The sequence below is a fragment of the Dasypus novemcinctus genome, chromosome 1, assembly GCF_030445035.2.
Source record: "Dasypus novemcinctus isolate mDasNov1 chromosome 1, mDasNov1.1.hap2, whole genome shotgun sequence".
NCBI lineage: Eukaryota > Metazoa > Chordata > Mammalia > Cingulata > Dasypodidae > Dasypus > Dasypus novemcinctus.
The window spans coordinates 131,691,364-131,709,981 of record NC_080673.1 but is presented as its reverse complement, the minus strand read 5'-3'; the positions used below and the strand labels follow the sequence as shown (position 1 = coordinate 131,709,981).

Below are 18,618 nucleotides of genomic sequence, written 5' to 3'. Positions count from 1 at the left end.
AATGAGGCATAACAACCATCTGGCTACAATTTCAGTTTCTAAGCAAGTTCTTATTTTAAATTTAGAACCTAAATATTTTACCATTTAGTGTATCATGTCTTAATTTTATATCCATCCCAGCTGTTAAGAGATGTGTTTTAATGTAATATCTCGAACATAAAATTTTCTGATTAAAATGAAGCAGTAGATGAAAAAAGGGACATAATATTGATCTCACATCTTTTTTTTTTTTAAAGATTTACTTATTTTATTTTTTATTTCTCCCCTCTCCCTGCCCCAGTTGTCTGTTCTCTGTGTCTATTTGCTGCATGTTCTTCTTTGTCTGCTTCTGTTGTTGTCAGCGGCATGGGAATCAGTTTCTTTTTGTTGCGTCATCTTGTGTCAGCTCTCCATGCATGGCGTGCGGTGCCATCCTTGGGCAGGCTGCACTTTCTTTCGCGCTGGGTGGCTCTCTTTACGGGGCGCACTCCTTGCACGTGGGGTTCCCCTACACGGGGGACACCCCTGCGTGGCAGGGCACTCCTTGCGCGCATCAGCACTGTGTGTGGGCCAGCTCCACACGGGTCAAGGAGGCCCAGGGTTTGAACCGCAGACCTCCCATGTGGTAGACGTACACTCTAACCACTGGGCCGAGTCTGCTTCCCGATCTCACATCTTACTAGTCTTGATCTTAGTAATAATTAGCAATTTCTTGAATAACCTGAATCTTTGTTTATGAAATGCTTTGAAGTTAGGTGATCCTTTCATGTTAATGTAGTGGTATGATAGTGAAAGCAGATAGCCTTCCATGGATCCCTTGGAGCTCAAATGGAGGCTTTTAAAAAAATTAGTTTGGCTTTGAGATGATGAGGTTGTTGAGGAAGGTTTAGAGAGATGGACTTGAGTGAGATTTGAACTCAAGTGAAGAGGATAAACTAATAAGCAACAAATGAAGTTTGCTATTTGGACGGGAAAAACACATTGCTAAAAGGTAAACTACTTTAGCGGTCATAAGAACATAACTTAAGAACATAACATAAGAACGAAACCTAAGTTAATGGTAGTGTCAAAGCAGAACTGAGGATCAGATATTCTAGAAGGTGTATCCAACTGCACCATTAACCTTACATCGTAAGCATTTTCTTAACTTTTGAATGTATAATACTATATTAAATCAGTTGACCATAGCATACCTAACTATCCTGCTATTGTTCATTGTCCAGTTCTTAGAAAATATGAAATTATTTACTCTCAGATTGACATGGATGGACCTATAAAATACTTCTATTCAACACTTCGAAATTAACATTAAGAAAATAATATATTCTTATACATTAAAAGTTTCCTTTTTTAATAAGCTGTGAGTTTAAAGAACAGTCATGCATAAAAATACAGGATTCCCATGTACTACCTCACCTCTAGCACTGTGAATTTGTATGGAACATTTGTTACTATTGATGATAGCACTTTAAAAGAAAAAAGTAGCATTGTACTATTTTTTTAAAACAGTAATTACCTTGGTTACAATTGATGAAAGATTATTAAAATAGTTCTATCATCCATTATATTAGGTGTAAAAAGATTTTTAAGTGTATTTTCTGAACATTAACTTTTAACAGGTGCAGAATAGTTATAGTATATATTCATGCATATTAATATTTGCTTAGACATATCTTCCTCTAACACCTTGATACTGATAAATTTTTTAAAAATGTTAATGACTTATGCTTAATTTTTTAAATTCTCTGCACTTTCTTCATAGTTGCAAATTGACTCTTCTTTTGACCATAGTATCTGTAGTTTTAAAAGTAGGTTTTCTACAGATGGTCAAACACCTGGTAAGCTCAGAGTAAAATCTGCCAAATGGAAGATATTTTTTAAAAATTCTAGCTTGTTTCATATTGAAATATCTCAGTCTAAATATTTTTACCGGTGCTGCCTTTTATCTCCTATCCGAGTCTCTTTCTTTGACAAATATTTCAGAAAAAGTTGTTAAATAATTCGTACGTATGGGGGAGGGATATGGGGACTTCATATTTTTTTAATGTAACATTAAAAAAAATTTTTAAAGCATTTGGTTATATTTAGCATAAATATTAATTATATTCCATTGCATTACAAAATATAAATTTATTCAGTGAAATACAAGATCTTCATCAAAAAAATCTCTCCACAAGTCGTATTTTAAATTGAGTTTATAGAGTTTCAAAATTTCTTGTGCATTGTTTGAGCTATCATTGTTTAATTAGGTCAGTTCTTCCCTTATTTTAAAAGTAAGTAAGCTGTGGTTTCAGTAACTGGAATTCACTAAAAGCTTCAGATTTGATGGTTTTGTTGTTGTTAATTATTTCCAACAGATTTTGAGCAAAATGCAATAATTTTGAGCCATTTAGTTTGATTTATAAAGTAATTTTTCAGTCATTTTAGCATTTTTTAAATCTGATGGGCAGCAAAAAGTACATTGTGCTTTGCTAAAAATTTTTTCGTACAAGTTTATCACAATAGTTTGTAATTCAGTTACAATAACTGCATGTGTGTATGGGTTTATGTGTATAATATCTAAATTTTATTATCAATTTATGCTTCATTTGGTAGACTTTTACAGCTTATTTGGATAATGTATGTCCCTTTACCATTTTTAAGCACATTTATGCTTCATAGGTTTCTTGATTTTGTAAAACCATTGTCCTTGCCATAACTATGTTCTTCACCAAAATTCATATTATCACTGCAAAACAAATTATTGCCAATGATAAACTTCTATAGTGAATTTATAGTAATGTCCACAATAATGTCTTACGTTTTCCTTTTGTCACAATAAACTACCTCACCCTTCACTTTGATTCTGTGAATTGGTTCAAAAATATCTATTTTTGGAATTAACATTTCCCATTTAAAGCATTTGATAACACTAATATAAAACCGGCATCATTTAACTTTTGTGAGTTCTGCTAACGTAGCCAACCATTAACAGCTATTGCTTCACATGTTTGTATGTACAAAAAACCTTAGAATTGAGGATGAACAAAATTGAGACTAATAGCCATTTGATTGAAATGAAAAGCCATGTTTCACAGAGTGATAAACACAACTTCTGCCACTTCACATGTTCATCTTTGGATATCGCTTTCTTAAACAGTAATTTTTGAAATAGGTGCGAATGTGTCTTTAGCAGATTTGTGTCATGTGGTCAGGGATGTGTCCATGCCCATGATGGATGATAAATGTAGACAAACATTTTTGCAAATTACATCAGTTTTCCTGAGAAACAGATTTATTGCTTTTCATTAAATATGCATATTGATTTTATTGTGCTTATTGCTGCCAGAAATGCTGATTGCAAAATTAAAAAATAGAATAACCAAAGACTCATTACAGCAAATGACAAAAATCATTATTGCAAGAAAATTCGGACTATTTTATATGTCTGGACTGACCAGTCTCTGTTTTTCTGCACATGTTTCACATATATAGCCATGTTTTCCATTGAATCACCATTTGGGATGTCTGGTGACTTCATGTGTCTTCCTATGGAAAAATTATCTGACATATCAAGTAATTTTAATTACTCTAATGCCTTATTTTCACTCTTAAAAGTATATTGGTTTGGTCAAAAAGTTAAACAGTGCCCCCTGTCATTCACTGCATATCAGTTTGCAATAATTTTGAACCCTTAGATATCTTGCACACTGTGCACCCTGTTATTTACTTGCTCAGTTGATGTTTCCTGTGAGGCAAGCATTTTTTAAGTGACTCCCAAAGAAGATAGACAAGTAGTCCTCTCTTTTGATACTTTATTCTCTCCCCATTGCTGGACTAGCTGCTAAATTTGGCTTTTTTTCAGGATAAGTGAATCAGCAGGAGTAGGGGAAGGGGTAGCAGGGTAAGTACAAAGAAAGTGCTTACTTGAGGCAGAAATTCTGAGTGTCAGCCTTTATTCACTACATTGTTAACTTTCCACTTAAGATTATGGCAGCCACTTGGCAACTATAACAATTAGACTGGCCCTTTGTTCTGATATGTACGACAGACCACATGAATCTATAAGTTTTGTGGCAAGCCAGCACCAGAACACTGTAGACTGCTGGAGAAAGCATATCCTGAGACCCTGAATTTGGACTTAGAGCTTCCAAAATTGTGAGACAAATCTTAAGCCAACTTATTGTTCGGTAGTTGTCATAGCAGCCATAGTAAACTAAGACAGGGACCTAAATCAAATGGTTCTTAATTAGGGCTCTGCAGAGCCATATTATGAATGTTTTAATAGGAACACACTGCCATTTTTAGATGCAGCCTATAGTGTCTCAAAAGTTCCTGGCAGTTCCTTAGCTAGTCTGTCTTGTCATCTGTGAATCCTGTTGTGTTCTGTTACAGAAGTTTTGTCAGGATAATGAAGGTTTTCTTAAAAATGAGAACTCTAGAGGAAAACATGGTTGAGCCTTACAGAAGAATTAAGACCTGTTTGTCAAAACTAATCAAGTGAAAGGACAAGCCACATTCTGAAGATATTTTCCACATGTAGTTGAGAAAGATTAGTGTTTTGCATGTATAAAGAGTGACTACAGATTAGATACATAAATAATAGAAAATGGTCAAAAGAGATGAATAAGCATTCTATAGAAGAGGAACTCCAGATGATTAATAAACATCATAAGATATCCAAACTCTAATAATTAGGAAATGCGTATCGAAACCATGGGAAAATGCTATTGGACATTTGGCTTAAGTTAAAAACTGGCAATGGCAAATATTGAAAAGGAAGTAAAGCCATAGAGAACATGTTTACACCAGTGGCAGATAGGTGAAACAGTGCAACCACTTTGGAAAACAATTTGGTGTAAATTGAAAAAATATGTATACTGTGATCCAGCAATTCCATTTCTGCATATATACCTTGAAGAAACGTATGTATATGTACCAGGGAAGACACACAAGACTGTTATTAACAGCATGTTTTGTAGTTGTAAAAGAACATGAAACAAAGACATCTGGAAAAAATCCAAATTTCCATCAACTGTAGAATAAACAATGGGATACTATAAAGCAGGGCAAGTAAATGAATTACAATTCCATATGATAGCATGGATGAATCTCAATGCTAAAAAATAAAAAGCATATTGGGGAAGACTGCTCAATATGAATCTACATAAAATTCAAAAACATGCAAAATTAATGTTATTAGCAATGTAAACATGAGGCTAAATGATATGGGAAAGTGGTGCAATTATAAACCCAAATTAAAGATAGTGCTTAACTGTGGGAAAGAATAAGGGATGGGAAAAGAGCATTACAAAGAGGAACCCAATAATGGTAATGCTCTTTCTCTTAAACTGGGTGGCAGTCACAAGGTTAATTATTTGGTGTGTCTTATAAATATTTTGTATCTGCTCACTTTTAATAGAATTCAAGACAATCTATTTTGATAACATTTTAATATTAAGAAAGATAACATCCAAAATACTACCTATCTCACCATTTTATGTTACATATTACTTTCTAATCTTCACCCATATGCATGCACATTTTAGCAGTTATAATTATGTACCTACAATTTTTCATTTTCTTCACTGTGTGCAATGAATATATTCACATATTGTTACTATTTCATAATTATTATGTTCAGTAACTGCAAAACAAGCCAACAAATTGTAATACTATAACCCTTCTTTGATAATTCCACAAGTATTTAATGAACATATACAATGTGCAAAGTGCTGTTAGGTATTTAAAGTATAATAGTAAACAAACTTTCTGCCCTACAGAGCTTAGAGTCTAGTCTTAGGGACAATAATTTCAATGTGGACTTAAATTACTACAAAAGGATAAGAACAGGGTCTGTGCGAGCACATAGCAGAGGCAGTTCCCCCAGGCTGCAGGATCAGAAAAGTTTTCCCAGAGTGTCTTCCAAACTCAAACTTGACTGTGTTCGAGTTAAGTAGGGACAGACTTGGAAAGGAGGATGAAGAGGTGCAAAAGAGAAAAGAGACAATTTCAGGAAGAGGCAATAGGATATGCCAAAGTCCAGAAATCAGAAATCATTCAGTTGATTAAACGAAATATAGCTGGTGCATACTCATTTCATTAACAATGAGGCTAATGGAAGCTCATGCAGGGACTTGTAAGTTATAGGGAATTTGGGTTTTAGTTGAAACTCTCTTCCCAGTTGCTCAGATTGAAAACTTTGGAGTAATCCCTGACTTTTTCACTCAACCTCATCCAAAGTCTCAACCTTCAATACAGATTCAGAACCAGGCTGTTTACCATCTTATCCAAGCCACTGTCATCTATTGTGTGGAATCCTGCACACCTGGTGTTCCTGTTCCCCAACTTTTGCTCCCATGTAATCCAATCCTCCACATTTTAACCAGAGTTGTCATTTTAAGATGACCATCATTTTATATCATTGCTTTTCTCAAAACTTTGAATTGGCTGTCTACCTAACTCAGAGTAAAAGCCAACAACACCCTTTCAAAGAATAGCAGGGCCTGTGTGTGATCTGATGCCCTTCTGCTGCTCTGACTCCATGTCTAGTCCTGTTCAAGTTCTTTCTGCTGCAGCCTCTGGCCTCCTTGCTGGTCCTCAGATATGCCAGGCAAGCTCCCACCTAGGGGTCTTTGCACATGCTGTTTCCTAAACCTAGACTTCTTTTCTCCAAATATCTTCACAACTTATTCCCTCATTTCCTTCATTTCTCTTCAAATGAAAGATCAGAGAAGTGACTCTAGCCCCTATTTAAATCACAACTCTGCCCTTTGCCTACATTATTTCACACATGATATATTAAATATTTGCTTTGAATTTTCTTTTAATTTCTATCTTCTCTAACTAGAATAAAATTTCCATGAAAGCAGACTATTTGTTTTGTTCATTAGAATAGTGCTTGGCACATGGAAGCCTCTCAATTAAATGAGTAAACAGCGGGAATATAGTTAGGGATTTTAACCAGGGAAGAGGCATGATTAAAGTTGGAAAAGTTACTCTGGTTGCAGTATGAAATTTATCAAAATTGAGAATTCCTGGTCTTCAAAAGAAACAGGTAAGAGCATGAAAAGACAAACCACAGACTTGGAGAAAATATTTTTAAATCATATAAATGATAAAGGACTTTAATTTAGAATATGTAAAGAACTCTTAAAACTCAATAATGGGAAGTGGACTTGGCCCAATGGATAGGGCATCCGCCTACCACATGGGAGGTCCGTGGTTCAAACCCTGGGCCTCCTTGACCCGTGTGGAGCTGGCCCATGCTCAGTACTGATGTGCGCAAGGAGTTCTGCACCATGCAGCAGTGTCCCCCGCATAGGGGAGCTCCACGCGCAAGGAGTGCACCCCACAGGGAAGCCGCCCAGTGCAAAAGAAAGTGCAGCCTTCCCAAGAATGGCTCTGCACACACGGAGAGCTGACACAACAGAGAGAGACACATTCCCAGTGCTGCTGATAAGGATAGAAGCAGTCACAGAAGAGCACACAGTGAATGGACACAGAGAACAGACAACTTGGGGGGGCAGTGTTTGGAAGGGGAGAGAAATAAATACAAAATAAATCTTAAAAAAAAAAAGTTTATTAAAAAAACTCAGTAAGAAAAAATGAGTATTAAATACAAGCAAAAGATTTAAGAAACTTCACAGTAGATGATATATAGATGATAGCACATGAAAACATGCTCAATATAATAAATCATTAAGGAAATGTAAATTAAAATTGCAATGAGACACCATTACACATCCACTAGAGTGTCTAAAATTTAGAAGACTGACCATCCTAAGTGGTGTTAAGTATTAGCAACTGTGTGGAGCAGCTGGCTCTTTCATACTCTGGTAGGAATGTAAAATGGTAGAACCATTTCAGAAAACATTTTTTACTTTCCATACAAACTTAAACATATACATAAATGAACCATTCCCCTCCTAGGTATTCATTCAAGAGATATGAAAGTATATATGTATACAGTGACTTGTAAAAGAATGTTTATATTGCTGTATATGTCATGACTAAACTTGGAAATAATCCAAATGACCACAACAATTGAATGAATAAACAAATTGTGGCATATCCATGAAATGGATAAATGGATTTATTCCTCAGGAATAAAAAGGAATGATTTTTGATACATGCTACATGAACGAATATTAAAATGTTTATGCTGAGTAAAAGTAGCCAGCCAAAAAAGAGTACATACTGTAGGATTCCATTTTTTAATAACGTTTTTGACAGTGAAAACTTATCTATAGTGGCAGAAAGCAAATCAGTGATTGTCTGGGAATGGAAGAGGGCAGGGATGGATGGAATGGTGAGAATACAGAGGGGCACCAGCAAAGTTTTGGGAGTGACGTATATGTTAATTTTTTTTTTTTTTTACTGTGGTGGTTTCAGTGGTATATACATATATTAAGACTTATCAAATTGTAAATTTTAAATATGTTCAGTTATTATACAGATCCTGTAAAAGATCAATTTGTAATTCACAGGTGTATTAGCCAAAGGGGTGCTGATGCAAAATTCCAGAAATCTGTTGGCTTTTTAAAAGGGTATTTATTTGAGGTAGAAGCTTACAGGCCATAAAGCGTAAGTTACTTCCCTCACCAAAATCTATTGCCATGTGTTGGGGCACATCAGATGGCTGCCAACATGTTCCAGGGTTCAGGACTCCTAGGTTCCTCTCTTCCCAGGGCTTGCTTCTCTCTGGGCATAGCTCCTCTGTTATCTTCACAAGGCCAGCTGTAGACTATGAGGTTCTCTAGGCTTTGCCTTGCTCCACAAGGCCTGCTGTAGACTACTAAGCAACTGGTTTTTTTCTCCACCCAGGGCCTTCTCTCTTTCCTCATGACCAGGCTCCTCTATGTGCTTACTTCCCAGGGCTCCAGCTCAAGATTCCAGCATCAAAACTCCAACAACAAAACTCCAACTCTGTCCTTTGCCATGTCTTTTGTCTCTGAGTCCTCATCGACCAAGGGGTGGGGACTCAACACCCTACTGACATGACCCAATCAAAGCACTAATCATAATTTAATCATGCCCAGGTACAGACCAGTTTACAAACATAATCCAATGTCTATTTTTGGAATTCATAGCCATATCAAACTGCTACAGCAGGATTAATTATATCTCAGTAAATCTATTAAGAAAAAGACAAAGGAGCAATATTGAGTCAGTGAACTTGCCATATCCTTCCATGTATTGAAAACTATTACCAAATTTTTAGTGCAGAGTAGACAAAACTATTATCACAAGTAGAGTGTACTGATCAGTATAATGTCTAGTGATAGTATTGTCTAGCTAATTGATTTATTTTCTCAGTTCATTGTTTACTCATAAGTTATAACTGTTACTTTCAAAATAATTTTTAGTTAAACTGAGGAAGTTGTTCTGAAACATGGTCATACACAAGTATCACTTGAGAGAACTTGTTAGTCATGTAGATGTTCAGGCATTTTACCTTCTAGGAATCCTGAATCGTGGGCATGGTGGTGGGATCTGGGAATCTGCAAGTTCAGCAAGATTCCCCAGCAATTTTTTTTTTCTTTTTTGGAGGTACTGGGGATTGAACCCAGGATGTTATACTTGGGGAGCAGGTGCTCAACCACTTGACCTGCATCTGCTCCCCTCTCCAGCAATTCTGATGCATTTGTCTGTAGATCACTACTTAGCAGGATATTATTTCCATAAACATTGTATGAACTTTGTTGGATGATATGAACTACTGCTATCAGGCTGAAATGGAGTGTTCTTGATCTGATTCTACCTATGCGTACATCAACCTATTAGAGAAAGCAGTAATTTATTTGGAAGGGACAGCAAGTTTGCATTTTGTATATTATGTATATTCATGGTGCCCTCATTTGAAAATAAGACGTGTAAGGTGCTAGAAAGAATTAGGATGCTGTGACGTTTTCATGCTCTTCCTCCTCCTCCTGATTCCTCCTCTCACCATTCTTTCTTTCCTCCTTCACAATATTCATTGACTTAGATTTGATGTTTTTGTGCAGTAATCATGAGCTACAGATCAGACTTTTATCAGGCCTTTCAGTAGTGAAAGGACAGGGAAGCAGGAAGAAGGAGGCAGCTGTCTTATATTTTAACAGGTACCTTTAAAAAACTAAACATACAATAAGAACAACATAAATAACCATTTTTAAGTTTGACATGGTAAGCAGGAGAGCCTTCCTATAATGCATTTCCTTTATGTCATTTATCAAAATATAGCAGATCACATACTCTTAAATACTTAAATTTGACATGGTAAGCAGGAGAGCCTTCCCATAATGCATTTCCTTTTTGTCATTTATCAAGATATAGCAGATCACACACTCTTAAATACTTATAAACTGTCAGGAAGTAATGTTCTGTGCAAGTTTTTCATTAAAAAATGATATCATGGTGTGGGGAGCAACTGAGCCATCTGTTTACTGACATGGTCCTCACCATAATCAATAAAAAGCATGTAAAACTGTAGGTGTTGTTAGGGAATTGGACTATGGCTGTAGAATAAAATTTTTTCCTTGATTAAGTGAAAAAAGTTGTTTAGTATGTCTCTCAGGACTTTAGGTTCTTTCACAGGATATATTAACCAAGAGCAAACTGACTCAGCCTTAGGGTCACCAGACTGTGGAATCACATATAGATAATAAGATGCAGTGCTTGGAATATGGGTGCCAGTTTTAAGCAGGTTGTGCTAATCTGCCTCTTCTGAAAAAAAAATAGCATAGCCTTTAAGAGAGCTAGTAATATAGTCAAGATCTTGAGTATGTGGTTTGATAATTAAAATATATATATATATAAATAAAGAAATGTATGCTGTAGATGGATTATAATGTAGAAATAAAGCTGCATTAGAATCCTTCAAAAATTATAAATGTATTTGTAAATCTGAAGAATGGGTGTCAAAAATAATTTAATGAAGCAAATTTTGGGTGCTCAGTTGGAGAATCATAGATGTTTTGTTCACTCTTGTACTTTAAATTTATGTGGTTAAATGTTCCTTATTGTCTTTTTAGTACCATATTTATTCTTTTGTTTTCCATAGACATGAAGCCATTGTTATCTCAGGAACTGAAATGGCCAAACAAGTCCAGAAAGAAATACAGCAAGGTGTGGAATCATGGATTTCCCTTGGGAACAGAAGACCTCACCTCAGTATCATTTTAGTGGGAGACAACCCAGCAAGCCATACCTATGTCAGAAATAAAATAAGAGCTGCTTCTGCTGTAGGTGGGTATGTGTTTTAGTTGTTATCAGTCCCAAATACGTTTCCTGTTTTTACTCAAAGTGTGATAATTATGAATGATAACTGTCAAATAGTACCAGTCAAATAACATATACTATTTTATAGATTATTCAATTACTAAATTTGTGTTAATTTCTTATTATGTTTCTTCAGATTTCTTATAGAATCTATTAGGTGTGATTTCACATACTGTGATGAGATGTCATAGATGAATACTTTATATTTAAAGTGCCTGTTTTTGTTACATTTACTTTATTCAAATGATAAATCTGGTCTAGTTTACTCCACCCATGGAGTGGTGGTGGTGGTGGTAGTGGTTATTTTTTATTCTCTTCAAATCTGCTAACAGTAGCTTATCACAAATAAGAGCCATTTGTCATGTTGGCAACAGGGCAAAAGACGCAGATGTGAATCAGGCAAAAATCTCTCTGAGAAATCCCACCTGATGGTGTGTTGAATGTCATTTTTGCAGGAGGGCCTTTCCTTCCTTGTGTATAGGAGCAGAAGCAACCAATTGCATATTGTGTAAAATATCTTTTTAAAAACACAATTTTGTTAGTCAAGTGACTTTCTCTGCTTATTTTTTTCCAGGTATCTGTAGTGAGATCATTCTAAAACCTAAAGATGTTTCTCAGGAAGAACTTTTGGATATAACTGATCAATTGAACATGGACCCAAGAGTCAGTGGTATATTAGTTCAGTTACCACTGCCAGGTACATAGTGCTCTTCTCTAATATGTCTGGGTTTGGCTAGGAGAAAGGGTATCATTCCATAGTATATCATGACATTGCAAGTAATTTATGAAATATGTCTGGAAGGTGACTAGAGATTTCTAAAATGACTTAAACTAATAGCAAGTAAAAATTGTGAAAGAAAAATTTAGCCTTCAGTAACACAGGCAGTTCATGTTCGCATAGTAGTTCAAGACTGTAAAAAATGGCTGTGCAAGCTGAAACTGCAAAATGATCTAAATTGTTCCATGACTTTTAAACTTTTTGTCAAGATATTAAAAACATCCTTACTGAACTACATCAACATATAGGGAAATAAAAATAATGGTAAAACTAGAATTTATTTAGTTTACTATGATTGAAAACATTAAGAAGATTGAGAATTAAAGGTTTTTTTCTTTTCAAAAACTTATCAAGAGTAGTTTGAACAGTGCTTGCCTCTTCTCATCATTTAGCTTATGATGCAGAGTAAGCATCTTTTCTATCCCTTGGTGAATTATCACACACCTTTTTTCTGAGTTTGGGTCAGTTGCTAACACTTTATCCTTTGCACTTTCAATATTGTACAGTGTCTCTGAGAGTTTGTTTGATATGAAGGTTTTTTGCCAGTTTCACTTTCTCTGGGACATCAGCCACTTTCCTCATGTATGATCATAAGTTTGCCTTCACTAAATTCTTTTGGTTGCATATCTAGAGTCTCTCAAAATGCAGCAATGTTAAAATTCCCATAGCTAGCTATTTCTTCTATAACTCCACTTAATTAGAATCCTGTTGAAGTGAATTTTCCATTTTTTAAAATTCAGTGAATGATTTAAATATAGTTTGTACCTGTGTTCATGTAGACCTAGGTCGCTTCTATTTTTGCTTTGCTGTCACCATCCAGATCTTTCAATTACAACCAAATTCACTTCTAGCATTACCATGTTTTGTTTCTTTGCTTCACTTTCATTTTGATTGGTTAGTTTCTCCTCTTTCAATTTTCCACTTTGGTAAAATGCCATGTTGGGTTATCATTGGAAGATAAGGGTAACATGCTTTGCTATCTGTGTGTGAGCTGAAATAACAAATATACAGTGAACCATTATCATCAGACTCTGAAAGAAGTGATATGATATTTATATAGTCATTTGTGAACTGAAGAGCTAGCAGCAGTTTGTACCTTATGTAATTATATTTAGTATACTGTGATAATTGAAATTTGAATGGGTTTGTTGAACGACTGGTGTTATTTATCTCAATTATGGTATCTGAAATTAGTGCATATCAGAAATTTTGTAAGTCAAGGACTATACAATTTTGAGTTGTTTTGTAAGTTCTGACCAACAAATATATGACTTGTAGTTAATAAAGCCTATGATGCTTTTGTATGGGATCTTTAAATGACAGTAATTTTTCAATTTATCCAGTATCAAAACTTAATAGTTTAGTGTATAACTTACCCTATTTAAATTATACCCAGGAACACACATTTCTTATTCTTTCCCTCTAAGTAGCTGCATTAAAAAAAAAAACAAAAAAACATAAAGTTGGAAAGGATTTTAGAAGTTATCAAGGTTTCTCCTTACAAAATTCTTCGAACAGATAATACAATAGACCCATATGTTAAAACCAGTATAAAATCACTTTATTTTAGAACTAGAAAAGGAATTCAATACATGTGACATCCTCATTTCATGTTATAGGAAATTGAGGTCTAGAGAATGCCAGGTATTTGGTAACATCACATATCTGTGAAAAACTTTTTTCCAGTGGTTTTTAAACCTCGTTGTTGGATTCATGCAAAAAAAGAACCTCTTTGGTACTGTATTTGCCAAGTAATTTTAAAGTTCTCAGTTTTTGATCTTTTTCTACTGGCGTTTATATATTACATTAAAATAGTTATATAAAAATGTCATACATTTTCAGTAACTGTATTAGATTTAGTTTGTGTTTAAAATAATCAATTTATATCTGCAGAAAATTTTCGCCTTTATTGGTAACATTTTTTATTTTGCAAATTTATTAACCACTAGATGGCACTGGTGGTCCATCTATACTAGAAACTATGTTACCTGAGTCCAGTGTTCATTTTAGAGTGGGAAACAGAACCTCAGGGGCTGTATTGATAACAAATACTTGGATTCTCTGAGATAAAGCAATTTTTTATATAGTTGAAAAGCCAATAATATACACAAGGATAGTGGCTAATATTTATTACATTAAGCATTTACTATGTATTGTATCAAGCACTTATATTTATTAACGCATTGAATCCTCACAATAAACTTATGGAGTTGTAACTATTATTATGTACATTTGGCTGATGATAAAATTGAGGCACAGAGAGGTTAAGTAACTCCCCTCCAGGTCACAGAGCTGGGAAGTAATTGAACTGGGATCTGAATCCAGGAGACTGGTCCTGATGCTAATACCCTTAACGATTATGTTACTACCTTCACCAGCATTTTCAGTTAGCTAATAAATAATGTGTACTTACCCTGTGACACATACTCCTTTAATCCTTAAAACAGTTTTTTGAAGTAGGAATTATCTTTTTCATTTTATAGATGAAGAGATTGAGGCACAGAGAGGTTAAGTGAGTTATCCAGTATTACTTGCTAGTAATATTAAAGCCAGCATCCAAACCCACACAATCTGATTGCAGAGTCTGCCTTCTTAACCTTAATGTTACATCACACCACCTCTCAGAACATTCCAAGACTTCATATAAACACATATGTTTTAAACATTCACAAACCAGTGATTGAAACTTACAGTATTAGGGTCATTCTTCTGGAAAGATATTAATTATCTTGAGTGCAAGGGAATACCCAAAGGGCCATTTAATCCCTAGTATCATACTACTAATAAAACACTAGGTAGTAGTAATTCTAAAAGTAATATTAATGTTGTGTTATTTTTAACATCCAATCATTGTGTCAGCAGTTTTATTTTTTGAAAGATGGTACGAGTGCTTTAGAATCTAGAGCACAACCATATATATGGATCAGGAACCATCTTAAGGAGTCTGACTTAGTTGGTCTGGGGATTGGGTATCAGAATTTTTTCAGAACTTTCAAAGGTTATTTTTATATTGAAGTACAGTTATAAACATCTTTCCAGGTCCTTCTTAATAGTCCCTACTCTAACAATTTTTTAAAAGATTATGGTGTCACCATTATAATCCCTCCATTACACTTGCTGGTAAAACTGCAGCCTTTTATTAAACCCAGCTGTAACTCAACTTGCTGCTTCTTCCACATCTGTATCTGAACTGACAAATGTGGCTTTTAAAAAAGATACAATGCTGCCAACTGACCTTATTTAACTCCAAACATCAAATGCACCCTTTGTACTACCTGGCAATCCTACTGCATGACGTGTCCAGTTACAATTTCACTCTTAAATCTATTTCACACCTTCCTTTCTCTCCTCAAACTTTTTGTAATCCTTGCTGTTAAATTAACATAGATACACACACTCTCAGATGAAGAATGTTTCTTAGTTCACTCAAAAGAAAATAAATTAGAAATAAACTAACACCATATCTGCACACTTGCTGCCTTTTCTTTTTTTTAGCAAATTTTTTATTGTTTTTTTTAAAAGATACATAGATCATACAAAATGTTACATTAAAAAAATATGAGGTTCCCATATATCCTACTCCCCACCCCACCCCCACTCCTCCCACATCAACAACCTCTTTCATCAGTGTGGCACATTCATTGCATTTGGTGAATACATTTTGGGACACTGCTATACTGCATGGATTTTAGTTTACATTGTAGTTTACACTCTCCCCTAGTCCATTGCGGGTTATGGTAGCATATAAAATGTCCTGCCTCTGTGCCTGCAATATCATTCAAGACAACTCCAAGTCCTGAAAATGCCCCCACATGACACCTCTTCTTCCCTCTCCCTGCCTTCAGCAACTCCCATGACCACTGTGTCCACATTAATGATACAGTTTCTTCCATTGCTAGAGTCATAATAGTTCTATAGTAGAATACTAGTAAGTCCACTCTAATCCATATTTTATTCCTCCATCCTGTGGACCCTGGGATGGTGATGACCACTCCACATCTAAATCAAAAGAGGGCTTAGATCCCACATGGCTGATGGATGCGATTCTCCTGCTTGCAGTTGTAGACTCTTTCAGTTCCCTGGTATGGTGGTTGACCATCCTCACCTCCCTGTTAGCTGACCTGGGTAAGTCCAACGAACCAGAGAGTAGGAGTTGCAACTCTTCTGAGGCTCAGGGCCCAGCTGGCACATGGACAGTCCAGAGATTCAAGTCTCCTGAGCATACACCACTCCAGCACTAGCCACAGGTTCAGTAAAAGTGACAGAAGAGGCATGCATTGAGAGGTCACATCTGAGTCCAACTCCATCACACTCAGGAGCACAAATTCCAAAGTAGGGCCCACTGGCAAGGCACTGAACTCCAGAACCATCTGTCATGATCATAGAACCTGTGTGTCTCCATAGTCCTAAGGAGTACCACACTGCCTGGGGTTCTATCTACTTTGACTGTCTGTGGGATCCTGTTGAGACATGTGTAAGTGTGATTCCTCTGATGGTCTCCTGACTCATTTTGAAGTCTCTTAGCCATATAACCTCATTTATATTTACCAATTCCCCCATTTATTCAAGGTCTTTTTCTAGTTGCCTCACCAACTGGTGACTGGTAGTAATCCCTTGGCCCCAGGGAGGCTCATCCCTGGGAGTCATGTCCCACACATGCTGAGTTTGACTTAGAGAGTGGTCACATTTGAGCAACATGGAGGCTTTCAGGAAGTAACTCTTAGGCACCCTGCAGCTCTAGGCCTAGTTGAAATTTCAAGCTCACAGGCTCATAAGCATAGTCATTAGTATCAAGGGCCCATCATTGGGCCATACTTCTTCGCTGGTCTTTGTCCTTGCACTTGGAGGATTGTTGCTGTTCCATTGTGGCTGCTTTTCTACTCTCCTTTTGAGCAAAGCTCCTCAAAAAGTATGTTTTGCTAAATATACATACTACTTGTGGCTGCTAATCATAAGGCCCAACCTAGTTGCCAAAAGAAGCAGGGGAATGTAAGGGACTGGCTACTTGGGGAACTTTGTGTCTGCCACAGAAAAAAAGCAGGCCTGAAATAGAGAATGTCAGGATGAAAATTACTGCAGAGGGTGGGAGACAGGAGTGGCTCCCTGAAGCACTGAAATTCATCTAAAACATGAAGGATAGAAAAAAGTCAGCCCTGGTATGTTTGAGAGATAAACAATGTAGTTAAGAGGTTAGAGGAAGCTCTATTCAAGTAACAAAATGTGCATTTTCCTAGCATGGCCTCTCTATAATAGGCTTTCATGGATATGGAGGTATAAGACCCTCACCAAATCTCAATCGGTGGCATAGTTTACACACTACTCTGTTACATGTAGAAAATATACAGAAAGATGAGACTTGAGTAACAAAAAAAAAAGGCAGTGTCTGGGAACTGCAGTGTTTATTCCTTAATTCCTTAAACAACATTTACAAGAGTCTCCCATGAGATAAGGTAGATTTCAGGGATAAAATGTTGATTGCATTTTTTTCTGCTTTGGTTGAACCAATAGTCTAGTGAGAAAAAAAAAAGGTTACTGAAAGAGTAATGAACTAATATATGTGGAATTGTTCTGAGCCCTCAAACTCAGAAATGGTGTTTGCCCCAAAGAGAAAGGGAAAAAATGTAGAACAAAAGTAAAGACAAAGTTTAGAAATCATTTAGATATAAACAGAATGAATAGCTCTACAAACCTGAAGGAGCCCAGAGTGATGAAAATTTCCTACTCTCAAGGACTTTAAAAATAGAGTAATAAGTATTCTGTATATGTAAATTTTGTAATCTCTTAAGAAAAGCAATTATGAGACTTTTTTCCTCTCCAAATGAAGATTCAAGCTTTGGACTAAAGCACTTATCTACATGTTTACTAATTAAGCCAATACACACATTTGTATGCCTACTAATTATTAGGAAGTTTTCTTTTCATTAAGTCTGTGCAGTGAACTCCAACTCTTCTTACTCATCCCTTTAGATCTAATCCTTTAATCCTTTACATCACTCTCATTTCTTCTGTCCAATCCTCCTATATAAATAAAGTGAAAGTTGTTATACCTCAAAGGATTCAAACTATATAACTGAAGGGAAACATTTGAAAAACTATTTTAGAAAAAAGACAGATAAGAAGAAGTAAATCTTCCCTATTCTACCTAATAATTGTGTTTCACAAATGGCTAGGACTTCCCAAAAAGCAAGCAAATACCAGAAGTGAGCATCAAAGAGATTCCCTGTTACAGGACAGTGTTTATTGTTGAAGGAATATTGTAATTTGTTCTTCTAACACTGTTCTGGCTTACAGTCTCTCTTGTATAAGCTACATGGTTAATTTACAATCTCTCATATAAACTACATGGTTAACTACAAAATATGGGTAAATAGCACCTATTGACAGGAGTTATATTGAGTGTTAAATGAGTTATTGTATATAAAGCACTGTAATGTAGTGCCTAGCAAGTAATTAGTAAATATTTGGCATTGGTGGTACTAGTAGTAGCTGTTGTCATAGGAGTAGTAATTGTAAGCTACAATATTAGAATTTCATTGAGTGATTGTTAGTCAACTTTAGATCTAAATGTTTGCACATAATCCATGTAGCTTAACCCTCTTAAATCTAATTCATACTGTACC

General features: G+C 35.6%; 1 protein-coding gene across 1 annotated transcript in view; it reads left to right on the top strand.

Moving 5' to 3' along the window:
* MTHFD2L (methylenetetrahydrofolate dehydrogenase (NADP+ dependent) 2 like) overlaps nucleotides 1-18,618 on the top strand; it is a 157,910-nt gene that overhangs the window by 3,527 nt on the left and 135,765 nt on the right. The window contains exons 2-3 of the mRNA XM_058296984.2: nucleotides 11,003-11,187; nucleotides 11,795-11,917. Of these exons, the coding sequence (XP_058152967.1) occupies nucleotides 11,003-11,187; nucleotides 11,795-11,917 (308 nt within the window). The remainder of the gene's footprint in view (nucleotides 1-11,002; nucleotides 11,188-11,794; nucleotides 11,918-18,618) is intronic.